This window comes from Neltuma alba, unplaced genomic scaffold, assembly GCF_004799145.2.
Source record: "Neltuma alba isolate B1F8T4 unplaced genomic scaffold, ASM479914v2 tig00010622_pilon, whole genome shotgun sequence".
In the NCBI taxonomy this organism is placed as follows: Eukaryota; Viridiplantae; Streptophyta; class Magnoliopsida; order Fabales; family Fabaceae; genus Neltuma; species Neltuma alba.
The window spans coordinates 3,491-17,937 of record NW_021635478.1 but is presented as its reverse complement, the minus strand read 5'-3'; the positions used below and the strand labels follow the sequence as shown (position 1 = coordinate 17,937).

General features: G+C 31.8%; 1 protein-coding gene and 1 long non-coding RNA gene across 2 annotated transcripts; one reads left to right on the top strand and one right to left on the bottom strand.

Annotated features, from left to right (window-relative positions):
* Nucleotides 1–115: 115 nt before the first annotated feature.
* LOC114757729 (uncharacterized) lies at nt 116–1,447 on the bottom strand. Its single transcript, XR_003741607.1, has 4 exons — nt 1,209–1,447; nt 473–708; nt 259–341; nt 116–160 (listed from the first exon to the last, which is right to left on the bottom strand). It is a non-coding gene; the product is annotated as an uncharacterized LOC114757729 (long non-coding RNA).
* Nucleotides 1,448–12,698: 11,251 nt separating this feature from the next.
* Nucleotides 12,699–13,566, top strand: LOC114757728 (60S ribosomal protein L11-like). The gene is made up of 2 exons (XM_028946799.1): nt 12,699–12,840; nt 13,178–13,566. The coding sequence occupies exons 1-2, from the start codon at nt 12,725–12,727 to the stop codon at nt 13,386–13,388; spliced, it is 327 nt and encodes a 108-aa protein (XP_028802632.1). The 5' UTR covers nt 12,699–12,724; the 3' UTR covers nt 13,389–13,566.
* The last annotated feature ends 881 nt before the right edge of the window (nt 13,567–14,447 follow it).

Here is a 14,447-nt window from a genome sequence, read left to right as displayed (position 1 = left end):
ATTCATCAGAAGACTCAAAATCCTGTGGCCTACTACGTGAGCTTAAGATCCCATCTTTGGAACTTTCTTCTGTGGACCTACTTTCAATATGCAATCCTGTTTTCCTCTTTCTGAAAGAACTCTTGCCAGTTGCAGTGACTTTTTTGCTACGTTGCCTAACCTGTAAGTCATCAGATTTAGTTCTGTAAGTACATATTGTCTAATTTAAGGAACGTTCATGTCATCATCTCAAGTCAGAAAAGGGTTATCACAAAGTACCAGTAGGGGTTTAACATCCATACTCTCAAATTGCTGCGCTTCACTATCACTGTCATTGGACAAAGCGTTCCTTCTCTTATAATCTGCAGAGAGGTAATAGAGATGAGTGAAGCATTTAGACACCCTTAATTCTTTATATTAATAGTGAATTGAGCAACTGTCAAGGAACTATGGCTAAAGAAGAATAAAGAATGGAAAGCGGAAAAGGGCTTACGTCTCGCATGTCTTCCCAAGTAATGCCTTTTGTGAGGAAAGACCCTTTTAACGTTATGCCAACGATGGTAATCAAGCATATGAAATATACCCCACATGCATCCATGGGCGTTCTGAAATTGAACAGTGGAATTGGAAGAAAGTAATTGCTTTCCCATATTTTAATGCAGCTATTCTGCAACTCTAGTTTTAAAATCCACTTGAGTGATAATCAATTCCTTCCCACTAAGCCTTGTCCTGCGGAATAGAAAAAGCATATATGTTAGAGAAAAGAACAGTACCAACAAATACCTAATACCCATTCCTAACACTAATGGTGGGGTTTTCCGTTTTGACCCTTTTTTCCCCAAAAAAAGTCCAGATTTCTTCACCAACCGTTGCAGAAAAAAGCCCTTAAGTTGTTCTTCAATCTGATTAGACTAGAGTATAGATGGCTGAGACATATACACACACATGCAAGAACAAGAAGCCTACAAACTTATGAACAGAGCATGAAGGACCGGGGATATAGGGTCAACCAAACAATCAAAGAAACATCATCAAATCATCGAATTCCAGATGAAAAGTGAAATTTCATCAGACAAAAAAAGTGGAAGAACGAGTGAAACAGATACAGATAATGGGTTTCAATAACATGATTAACAATCAAGAAATAAAAAAAACGTTGAAGATTGAACATAACAGGGGGCAGTTCAACGAAGAAAGAAACAGACAGAAATTAAAGGCATCCTCATAACCTCCAAAGTAATTAACGAGAAACGGCGAGCTCTAAAGTAGCCGATGAGGATGAAGCGTGAACCAACTTGAACGACAACTGAAATACAGATTATTATTAACAGTAATTACAGAAAAAATTGTTGGCGAGAATAAGAAGAAGAAAAGGGTGTTTGGTGGGATTGTGTAAACGAGGAAGACGAAGACATTTCGGCGCACAACACCCGCCAAAGGAGGTGGTTCTGGTCTATGAAGGCGCTTACTTGGACCAAAAGTCTGCGGAGGCAAAGCTAAGTTGTAAGCAGCGATTCCTCATTATAATATGGAGGCCTGGAAGCTGTGACAGTTAGACTCTGTTTGGATGAAATGATTGTCAATAGATTCTTCGGAATCCGTCCAATTTTATTAGTTTTAAATATAAAAATTATTTTTTATATTTGTTAATTTTTCTTATACTATCCCATTGATACCTCTTTAATCATAATCAAACAAGAGAGAGATGGAAGACATTAAAAAAAATGATTATAATGTTTTAAGAAAAACATATTATATTTTTTATAATTGACTAACTTATTTAATTTTTTAACCTAATCAAATTAGTTAAATAGGTTTTAGATTAAATCATTTTTAGTTACATAAAAAAATCAAGAAAAAAATTAGTTAAATTATTTGTTTTTCTTGAAAAAAAACGAAGAAAAAATTTCTCAATTCTTCTTTATTAAAAAGACTTTTTTTTTCCATTCACATGCAAATTCTCATCTTACAGGTATAAAATTGTACAAGGTTAAATTTGGAAGAAAAACAATTAATAGTCCGTCTTTTCATGCAAATTGACTTATGGGGAAGATAATCATTTTTCTAAAATGTGACTCATCTAGACAAAACTGAAGAGAGGATATATAACTTTGGATTCAGAGGGTGTTTGGAGATACTCAGAAGCACTTTTAAAAAATATTTTTTTTTGCAAATCGAAACAAATTTCTTCACATAATTACTTTGTATACCATAAAATTATTTTTACAATTATGATTTGGTTTCTATTCAAACACTTTTTAAGTTTTAACAACCCACCCCACCCCCACTCCGGGGCCACAAAATCATGATTAATTTTAATGATTAGTATGAAAGCGTGTTTTTTTTCCAGCTAAATATGAAAGTGTGAAAGACAAATGATCATTCCACTAGAAAAGAGGTAAAGGATCTTTTGCCATTGATATACATAAGTCATGTTTTTTTATCTTTTCTAAAATTTGAAAACAATTTTGAAGGCGGTCATATTTTTAGTCAATTTTTAATTCAGTATCCATGAGTTTTTCTCTTAATTAAATTTTTAAATTTGCTCCATTAGCACAATTAGCACTATACAAGAGCTCATAGGCCCAACCAAGCAAAATTATAGGAGTTAATGGTGTCAACGGAGAAAAATTAAATGCTTTAATTATGAAATAAAAATGCATAAATAAAAAAGTAAAAATTACAATAAAATATAGGTACTTAAAAAAAAATTTATTTGACACGTGTGTTTTAAATATTTTAATTTTACTTTTTTTTACCTAACTTAATTTTACTTTGTTAACACCCTAATTAGTCCTATAATCACTCTGTTAGTACGGTTAGTCTTGATACAGATGCTAACATAGTAAACTTAAAGAATTTAATAATAAGAAAAAAAACAAAAATACCAAATTAGAAAATTAAATAAAAGTATAGATATCTACAAAATGATCTTCTCAATTTAGAATCTTAAAGACTTGAGGGGTGTTTGGATTAGTATAAAAGTGCTTTTCCACGTATCGAAACAAACTCCTCCACATATTTATTTTGTACACTATAAAAATTTTTTTAAAACCATGATTTTGTTTCTACCCAAACACCCTTTAGTAATAGTAGTCTAAATAGAGATTTATGCCAGAATGGGAACTCACAATAATATATTAAGTGGAAATTTGGATTACACTTGGGAAAAAAAATCACTTTCACATCCTACAAGACAAAATTTTTCTCATATATATCAAGTACGGCACAAGAAAGGAAAAAAATGAAAAGAGATTGAGTTGAGCCAAACACCTCTCTAACTTTCAATCAGAACATTGTCTCACCATTTTGAAAAACGAATTATATATTTGACTTAGCTAACAAAGCTGAACAGGTACATGAAAATGACATGGAAAGGGATTGGCGTTAATACAAAGATTCAATACTAATTTGTGATTTACAAAAATGAGGAGCATGAAATTGCCTTGCTTTTTAAGATAAGATTTGGATATTAAAAATGGTGTGCATATACGACCTAATGCCATTGGGATGGTCTAGAAACTGGACTTGGACAAACATAGGTCCTCGCTCCAACTCTGACCAAATAAAATGGATGCCTCCGCGGCTCCGTTAGTTTTCCACGTTTTGACTAATCACTATTGTATTGACTCGTCTTAATATCATATTCTCCCACATTAAATGTGAGATTTTTTTAAAAATTAATTTATGACATTTAAGAAAATAGTTGAATTGTTTTTTTTGCAATTGATATGCAGAGAATTTGTAAACAAATTTTCAAAAAAAAATACCTTTATTTTTAATATAAGAGTTGATTCTAGATTCAATTTGATTGTGAATATAAGACGTTGATCCACTTTATCTCAAATATTTATTTATTGAATAAAAGTACATATTTAGTCTTTTATCTTTATAAAAGATTTCTATTTGGTCCCTTAATTTTAAAAAGCATACTTTTAGTATTTTAATTCTAAAACTATTAATCTTGAATGATGACTTTACAATAATTATGGTTATTTTAAAAATTAAGTTTAATAATACCTCCGGTCTTTAATGTAAAACCTTATTGGATTTTTATTTTTGAACCTAAATATAAGACCCAAATCCACTTTGTCTCTTATATTATGCATTTTTTCCTAAAATAGTTTTTTTAATAATAGTAGTTCTAACTAATACACTTGATTAACAAGAATATTTTAGGAAAGTTAACACCTATTTATTACAAATAACTAACTTAACTTATTTTTTAATTTTTTTAAATTAATCAACTAACTTTTATAATTAGGACTGGAGGTAGTATGTTAGCATTTGGGAATATTTATCAACCCTCAAGATCTCAATATTATCATTTTTAATTACTTTATAGTTTATAATTAAAAGACTAAAAATATGCTTTTAAAGCTAAAGAAATTAAATTGAAACCTTAACAAAAATTAAAGATTAAAAGTATACTTTAGATTTATTTATCCATTTCTCCCCAAGTAATCCATACAATGATTATGTTTAGGAGACTCCAATGTAAATGATTAATAATGACATTTTAGGGAAAAGACTTACTCATTTATTACAATTAATTAATTTTACCAATTTTTTAATATCTATAGATTAGTTATCTAACTCTTATATTAAAAAAATAGTATTTAATACCAATGAGAGTTGGGTCTAGTAAAAGTGAGTTAGTCCCAACAATGTGGTAAACCAATATTTGAATTCTTCCTAAGAGAGATGCCCACATTTAGTGTCCAATAATATCTTGAATAAGATTGCTTCTAACATAAGAATATTTGTGCCTAATGAAAAAAATAGTATTTAATTTGATATATGAGACCGTATGGAATTGAACCTTATAGTTACGATTACTAAGTTAAAAATTTCAAACCAACCTTAAATTGAGTCAGTCAACTAATTTGAAAAAAATTAAAGAAATTAATTTAATTAATTCTTATTAAAAAAATATGTGTTATTTTTTTAAAAATATCATTTTAATTATTTGTATTGAAAACTATCCTTATGGATAAAAATTCTATTTAATAATAAGAGAAAATAATAGAAATAATTTGTGAAAAAAATTGTAAATTTGAAAAAACAGAGTGATTTGAGACCTAACACTTAACAATAGAACAACACGTTCTACTAGCTTATACATTTTAGAGGAAGGAAATACGTGGAAAATCTAGCACAATTGAATATTTTTTGTAAAGTGTCATACAATTTACAAGTAACATACATGAATTTTTTTATTATGCTATAATAAATGTCATTATTCTAAATATGAGATAATTAATCCACAGCTCCTTATAGTTTCAACTAATTTTGAATCAGGTCTTTATAGTTTTTTTTCTTTTTATCAGGTCCTTATACTTTTACTTGTTTTTAATTAGGTCCTTATATTTATTTTTCTTTTATCAAGTCCTTATAAGTTCACCTTATTTTTAATTAAGTCCCTGAATTTTTTATTCTTTATTTTATAAATTCTAATAGTACTATTATATAACATAAAATAGTATATATTATTTAATATTAGTTTATAAACAATAATATTTCAAAGATATTGAATTATTATAATGATTTTAATTTTTCAGCAAAAAATTAATTGTTCTAAAAAATTTTCATGAATTAATTAATTCTATTACTTTTTATTACATAATTATTAATTTAATTAATTATTAATTTTTATATTTCATTATTAATCTATTTAATTAATCTTATATTTAATTAATAAATAAAAATTAAAACTACATGGACCTGATTAAAAATTTAGTGAAATTATAAGGACTTAATTAAAAAAAAATACAAGATCTAATTAAAAAAAGGTAAAAGTATAAGGACCTAATAAAATGAAAAAAACTATAGGAACCTACTCAAAATTCGTTGAAACTATAAGGACTTACGGATTAATTAACCCTTAAAAATAAATAATATAATATTTATTTTTTCTTGGTATTGTGATTTTTCATTGTTTGAAATATTTTTTATATAATGTGATATAGTCAAAATTATTAAGAACTTGATAATAAATATATAATATAAGCAGCTGCTAGTCATAAGAGAGAAGCTTATAAAATGACCATTCCGTGTAGACCCACGCAAATTCTGAAAATTTTCAACCTTCAGCTGGTTTGGGAGCCAATCTTAAACCGACAATGACGTAGGACTGTTGGATGGATACGTGCCACAAGACTTACTTTTATATTTTTCTGGCCTTAAACTTACTTTTAATATGAAACTCAGAGTTATTTGGATTGGCAGTCATGAGTATTTATAAATATATTTTATGTAAGTTGACGATAAAATTTTTTCACATACTTACCTCCTATTTCATAAATAATGATTAAAAAATATTTATAAATTATTCTAAACAAGCCTTTAGTTTTTTAGATTAAGGTTCATACTGCACCATGAAATATTTATTTTTAGATACGCCTAATATTTAAAATATTTTGTAATTCATTTATCATCATAAAATTTTTTAAAGCGTAACCAGCTCCCTAAATACTCTAACCCTATTAATTAGAGTGATAAATGCATTAAAAAAAATATTTCAATATGCTAAATAAATATTAAATAGTTAAGACGTTAAATACATTTTAAAAAAATACCTAAGAATGTTGTATTAATCCTTATTATTTTGAAAGTGATTTTTTTTTGGGTGAGCATCCCAATATTTGAACCGGACAGCTACCTAATCAATTCAAGCATTGCAGAGATCCATAAAGAGGGCCAGCCTTCCAAGCCACTTCCATTCACATCTCCTTTTCTTTTTGCTACAAAAAAAGTTTAGGTGAGTTGAGTCACAGGGTTCACCAAAGCCAAAACATGCATTCATACTTAGATAGCGTTTACAAAAGTGCTTACAAATCATCCACCAACAAGATATATTGGCAGTGAGATTCGAACTCAAACTTTATGAGTTATGAACTGACTTCTTACCAGTCAAACAACTCTTGGTGGTCATTCAATCTCCATTTTAAAAGAGAACCAGACGCCATGCACGGGATGCCGAAAGCTACCAGCAAACAATTGATGTTTTCAACTTGCCGTTATTAGACGTTACAAAACAAAAAAGCCCAATTTCAAACCAATCCACTTTTTTTTTTGACCGGAAGAAATATATATTAAAGGAACACCAACAAAAAAGTCTCACAAAGAAACCACAAACACAAAGGGACAGAGGCCCAAACAACAAAAAAAACCCTAAGCCCAAGAAAACACCACCAACACAAAACCTAACCCTAAGCCACACTTAGAGAGCCACTGAGCCGCCGCCTCTGTGTTGCCGCCAGAAAACGCAAAGGAACACTGTAAAACTTCGCCGGAAATAAGGGATGGGCATTCAAAGAACCACCCCATCGGTCCCATCCCTTTTGATCTCCTTTCTACTAATGAAAGAGCAGAATCACAGGCCCCACACAACCACCGCCGCATGGAGAGAAACAACAACAACAGCATTAGCATCGCAGTAGCCCCCAAAGATTCCGACCAACACCAACCCGATACAAAGCAACTGTAACTGAGAGGATCTACCAGAAACAAAGCCTGTGATACCAGATCGAAGAAGATTCAAAAAGCCATACCTGATCAATGGCAACTAAGAGAGAAGAAATAGCAAGAGGAATGTCTTCAATTTGCGGTCATCTAACCACCGTATTAGTGTTGTTAAATAACTACCATCCACATCGTTTTCCTCCTTTCTCTCCTTCACTAGCCGGACTAACCTTTCCTTAATGCCCACCCCCAAATCAGAAGAAGACAAAAACAAACTAGAAGAAAAGAAAACCTAAACCCCCAAAACAAAAACCCCAAGCAGGACAGCCTCCTCTCGGCAAACGCCGGAGAGAGAGGTGCCGGAACACTAAGCACACAGGCACAAGCTCACACTACGGAGGAGGACGGAAACCTCTCACCCAGGAGAGACTATGACACAAACTCAAAAACCAATCCACTTTACTATATCCATTGAACTTGTGATGACATGTCCTAATGTCAGGTGAAAGACTCCTGTGAGGGTTCACATTCTCCCCCAATCCCAATGAGGCAGGCAGATCTTCATTGTCCTGCTCTATTGGATTGAAAATGACCTTACTAATTTGATGGTGGTTTTGCACTTTTGCGAAATAGTACCCCTGAAATAACGTTAACATGAATTTTGTCACATGCATGCCAGTTATGTTTGATTGTCCGAAGGAATAGTTCAATTATGCCTTTGCCTTTTTCACACATAAGCTTCCCAAAATGGATGGCAATAACATCATCTTCTTGAAGTTCTTCATCATTCTCTTATGTGCATTTCCCTGCAATCTCATCTATCACGACGCATTGTGGTGGATTTGCCTAATGATATTGTAGCAAAAGAAATTATAGTACAACAATACATTCAAATGACAGGATGTGAAGTGTCACATTCTTAAAGCTTAAATGATATCATAGGTCAGATATTGTCAACTCCAGCGAATTTTGTGAAAGCGCTGCCCATGGGCCATGACTCAAACTTTTACATTGCCCAGTTCTTTCAATAGTCCTATTACATTTTGGTCCAAAAGGAGCTAGCCTTAACGATTCCAAAGGCAGCGCACTGAATGGCAGCATGCAACAACAAAAAGCGAAGACTGAGGCCCCATTTGGCGAAGCAGTAAAAATCTCTTATAAGCACGTTTGATAAAGTCAAGACAAAACTCTTCTCACATACTTGCATCGTATTCCGTAAATCACTATTAAAAAGTAGCTTATAAGCTAATTATAAGCTGTTCTAAACGGATCCTAAGGAAGAGATGTGAGTTTTCAATCAAATGAGAATCAAACCTTCCAGCCTGAGATTGCAGACAATATAGATGACAAAATTCACTCAACAATGGTGATCAACAAGCTTGATCAGGCATGTGAGGCACTAAGTGAGACGAAGATGAAAGCTAGGGGGTTCTGCAGTTCTGTCCGATGAGTGGAGAGAAAAAACCAACTGATAACTTCATTGTCCTTCCTATGAATTAAAGTGGTTAGGGTTGAAGGTGAAGGTGTTATTTTGAGTGATTTTGAAACAATTGAATTTGAAAATTGAAAATTTTTGCCCGCGCATGCTCTACATTCATCATTTCATTGTATACCTCCAATAGGAAATAAGATGGAGACAAATCTAATTGGTTAGACTGGATGAAGTCATTTATTAATAGTTTGTGTGAGTGAATATAGTAATATATTCTGAACTTTATATGTCATCCAACTTTTCATCTCATAAGTTGTATTCCACCGTATCTTTAACCACTAAACGACTGAGAAAGGGTATACCGTGGATGCACAAATGGACCAATGAACAACTTGCTACGAGTTTTAGTGGTATTTATTTATTTATTTATTATTGATTACTACTCTGGTCTTAATTATAAGACTCAATTGACTAATTTAAGAAGATAAAGGAAGTAAATTAAGTTAGTTATTTGTAATAAATAAGCGTTGTCATTCCTAAAATATCCTTACTAATAAGTGTATTGGCTAGAACTATCATTATTAGAAGGATTGTCTTGGAAAAAAATACATAAATATGAGAGATAAAATGGATTGGGGTCTTATAATAGGACCAAACTAAAAGTCAAATGGGGTCTATATTAAGGACCGGAGGAGTAGGTAGTATTATTATATTATTTTATTATTATTATATTATTATTGATTTATGGATTATTGATTATTGATTGATGAATTGATTTCTCCCTGAACTCCTCTATGCCACTTTCTATTCTTCGATCTTTGCTCGTATCTGACTCGTGCAGAGTATTACGAGAAAGGCCCTTTCTAAGTTTTTCCAAGCCCAAATTTCAGTTTATTGTCTCGAAAGCCTGTTGGGGCCAGTATTACAAGAACGACCTTTCTTACTTTTTCATGGCCCAATGTCTAAAAATTTCATCATGGTGTGTAATTTTAAATATATTCCTCAAAAAGTCCCTTTTTTTTTTTTTTTAATCTGGACGCCTAATCACATAATTCATCATTAGAGGATTTGTCAAGTTCTAGGCTATCGAATTAATTAGATGTCTCTATTCGACAAACAAGCCCCACCACCAAATAATTAACGTAGTAGCATTTTTAGGGTCGAATTCAAAGCTTCTGATTAAATTTATATTCCTCCAATTCTTAATATAATACCTATATAACTAATTAATTAAATTAAGTAAATTAGATAAGTTAGTTAACTATAGAATATAACTTTTTTTTTTTAAAACACCCATGATCATCTTTAAAAAAATTAATAATATGAAGAAATATCATCATAATATTTAAGGTTACAATCAGCTTAATAATTAGATTTTATATTAGATAGTCAGTATCATTTTCTTAATTACCAGTTGACCGAAGCGTTGGTTGATTTTAAAAAGCTGTCTTTAAAGTGTTTGCTGGAGCCATTCATCTCTTTCTCTGTCACTTTGGGTGAAGAAATGTAGTGCCAGAGTAATATGGCAGCATGAGAAATGTACATGACATGCACTGTAGGCTTGCTAATTAAGAGAATTTCACAAATGATTGTATTTAAAATTGACACATAACTCTCACATATATTATACTCCTAGTTCCTAGCTTATTATAAGATCTGATTTTTTTTGAATGAGTCTTTTCTTTTATAAAAATTCTCTTTGAGTTTATATGAGCATTTAAATTTTTATTATCTATTTTATTCTTAATTAATGTATTTAATACATTATCTTTCTTTATTTATCTCATCATTACTTTCTCATATTACCAATTATATATAGGGGTTATTTGGGAAAAAAATTGCATTTGGGTAAAAAATTTGACATTTGTTAAAGGTTATATTATCCTATAAAGTTAGTGTCAACAAACATTGTAAGATTGTCAACAGCTTTCCTTAGTTATTAATACTCACCGTTGAGATTGTCAATAGACTGTGCATTAAAATTTTACTATAATCGGGTTTAGTTAAAGTTCTTAATGGTTTTCGAAAAACTTTCTATTTTAGGTTAAAGTTGTTGTATTATACTATTTGGTTTTAATTTACTCTTATATGGAGGTTATGTGATCCTACAAAGTAAATTGTCAACGAATACTGCTTGGTTGTCAAGACCTTCTCATTAGGTTGTTTAATAGTCGCTGCTGAGGTTATCAATTGCAATAACAAAAAAAATATGAATTGAGAATCTGAGGGGCAATGATGTCATTTTACAATTAAAATATAATACTCTAAGGTCTCTAGAACTTGCTAGTAATTTTCACATTTTGTAGGACCTTAGATGAATAAAGTTTCCTCCTTAAGACCTGTGCGTAATTTTCTCTTAATTTAATTGCATCTACCCTGAGTTTCATCGTTTGAGTTCTGATTTTATAACTAAATTTCATACCATATTTCATTTTTTATGCAATTTTATTTTATTCATAATTAAACTATCAATTTTATTTTTAAAATATTTTTAATACTATAATGTAGAATATTAAAAAAAATTGTTTGATTCTTCAGTAAAAGAAAAATGCAATATTAATCAGAGGGTAATAGGTGAATCAAATTAAATTAAAATTATAAAGCAAAATATTAGTAACAAATAAAATTACAAAAAAAATCCTAAAAATAGAAAATGTAAGAGATAAAATTTAAAATTTATTTAAACAAAAAATATTTTGGCTTGCCAGTGAGGCAGTGGCTGCCTCTCGGGGCTAACTTTTATCATCGGCTCTCTTAAAACCCTAGCGCCGTATTCCTCTCGCATTATTAGTGTTTCTTCTAGCTGCCTTTCTTCTCTGTCTCCGCCGCTTCAGGTCGCCTAGGTTCCTTTCCAATGGTATGCACTCTTCTTCCTCCTCCTCTTTTCGTTATTCTCACTTTTTATCTATTCATTTCTATGACTCATTTTCTGCTTCTGGCTGATGTGAAATGCTTCATGAACAGGCTTCAGAGAAGAAGCTGGCGAACCCTATGAGGGAAATAAAGGCAGAAGCTCGTTCTCAATATCTCAGTGGGTGAGAGTGGAGATCGTCTCACCAGAGCTGCTAAGGTTTTCCATCCGTATTGTGAATGGTCCTTTCTGTTCTTTGTGGTTCGAATTGACCTTTTGATTCGAATTATTCTTTTTTTTTTTGCTTTGTTATAGGGTGGAGCAGCTTAGCAGTAGTGGCCAAACCCAGTATTTTCTAAAGGTTAATTCTTTTATCCTTGTGATGCTATGCTTGGTTGGGTTTGTACAACGACACTTTCTTTATGGTTTTTTTTTCCTTGTTTGGCCGGGAAATCTGGGTGAAGTTTGGTTGTAAATTGTAGAACTTGTCACCAAGTTGATTATAATATATGGGTTTCGATTACAAGTTGGTTATAATGTTGGGGGATTTTGATATATAATTTTGCTTGATGGCTAAATGTCTCTTAGAGCAAGATACACAAGTCGGCACTCTAAATATTTGAGAGACATATTACACTGCTGTTCCTTGCATTCGTTGATATAATTGTTGGTTTTAAATCTGTAATCGAGCAATAAGTATTTTTAATCCCAATTAAAGTAAAGACTTCTGAGCATGGTATCCTTAAGACTACATTATTGGCTGCGTGATGATGTTTAGCTTTTAAACATAAAAGAAAGATTATGATTAGTTTCACTTGAGGGAGCTAAAGTGACTGAAGTTAGTGTTCTTGGATATATTGTTCGTTGCTCGCTGCATTTTCCACTTTATTAGTTCTCAGTTGCTTGTCTGCTTTTGGACAGCAAGGTATACTGTTCGTTCCTTCGGTATTAGAAGGAATGAAAAAGATTGCTATGTCACTGTTAGGGGTGACAAGGCAATGCAGCTTCTGGAGAGTGGTCTGAAGGTGAAGGAATATGAACTGCTGAGAAGAAACTTCAGTGATACAGGATGTTTCGGCTTTGGCATTCAGGAGCATATTGATTTGGGGATCAAGTAAGCGGGAAATCTCTTCAGATTGCAGTATTTTGTCATGTGCATAGTGTTTTATCTATGGAACTGCAACATATCTAATGGCATGTAAAGTCTTTACAGGCTGTGTTTTTACCTTATTTCTGGTTTTTATCAACTATTTTGTCATTCTTGGTGAAATTCTGAGCTTTAGTTCCATTAAGTTTGTTTTTTTCCCTGTTATTTAAATTAGGCCGGTTTCTGTCCGTTGGCTCTGTGCATAAATCCTTTCATCTTTGCATTATAAACTGAATTTAGTTTCTTCCTTCAATCTTCAAAACTGTTATGTATTGTGTATTGAAAATTGGCTACTCTACTTCAGATACGATCCATCTACTGGTATCTATGGAATGGACTTCTATGTTGTTCTGGAGCGCCCTGGATACCGTGTGGGACGTCGCCGCAGGTGCAAGTCTCGTGTTGGGATCCAGCACCGAGTCACAAAGGAGGATGCAATGAAGTGGTTCCAAGTGAAATACGAAGGAGTGATCCTGAACAAGTCCCAAGCATTGTTGGTTAGATTGCAATATTGAATGTAGCAAGTTCCAATTTTGTGATTTTAGTTTGAAGTTCCCTGGACTAGCATCTTAGTTTTTCTGGTAGAGTACAAGTTGGATTTTGCCATCAATATTTTATATTATGTTGTTGACACTACTTGAGTTGAATGTTCTACATTGTCCATTAATCTACATACCACTCGCTACTGTAGTATGCTGTTTGTGCAATAGATATATGAATTCTGAATAATATGCTTCAGAACATGGATCAAGATATGAAATGTAATGGAATAAATCAGGTGGTAAGAGAAAATGGAGTACGTATATGGGCTCATTTCTTTTGGAAGGTATCTCCAAAGTAGAGCAGCTTTTTATCTTTTTCCTGTAATGGAGAATTGGTGGCCAAGGAATAACATATTTGTATGAGGTACTGGCTATCTTAGAATGATCAACATCTCTTGGTTCCAGTGGAATGACCAGCTCTGGTTTTCATTGGTCCTTGGCCATAACAAACCTAGTGGGATCCTTCTCTTCTATCTTGATGGATTTTGGACCGGGTACTAATCATATGCGGAGTTGACCATTGACAAACTCGATTCCAAATGAAAAAAGACCCCCGTTCAACTTAACAAGTGAGCCGGGCAAACAAATTTGAAAAGCTAGATGGGTTATGATGAAAAGGAAAGTTGATGCAAGGAAATTTGTCTTGCTTAGAATATGATAGGACTTTCTGGCAAGGAAACGTTTTAACTAAATCTCAAATGATGAAGTAATCCCTTGATCTCCGGTGTCACGATAGCATTAGGAGAAGGAATCAAAATGTGGTTTCATCTTTTAAAAAATGAAGTACTACCTTGAGTTCTTGATATTGATTTGCAGAAATTAATGAAGTTACTAAATTAATTAAATTATTTATATTTATTGTTTTTTTAAAACTAATGTCTTATTTATGAATTGATAAGTATAACTATTTAAAGAAATCATGTAACATCTAATTAAGTAATTTAATAATTTTCTTAATCTTCTTAAATTAGTCAATTGTATCTTGTATTAGGAATTAGAAATAGTATACTCTTCTGATCTTAATATAAGATT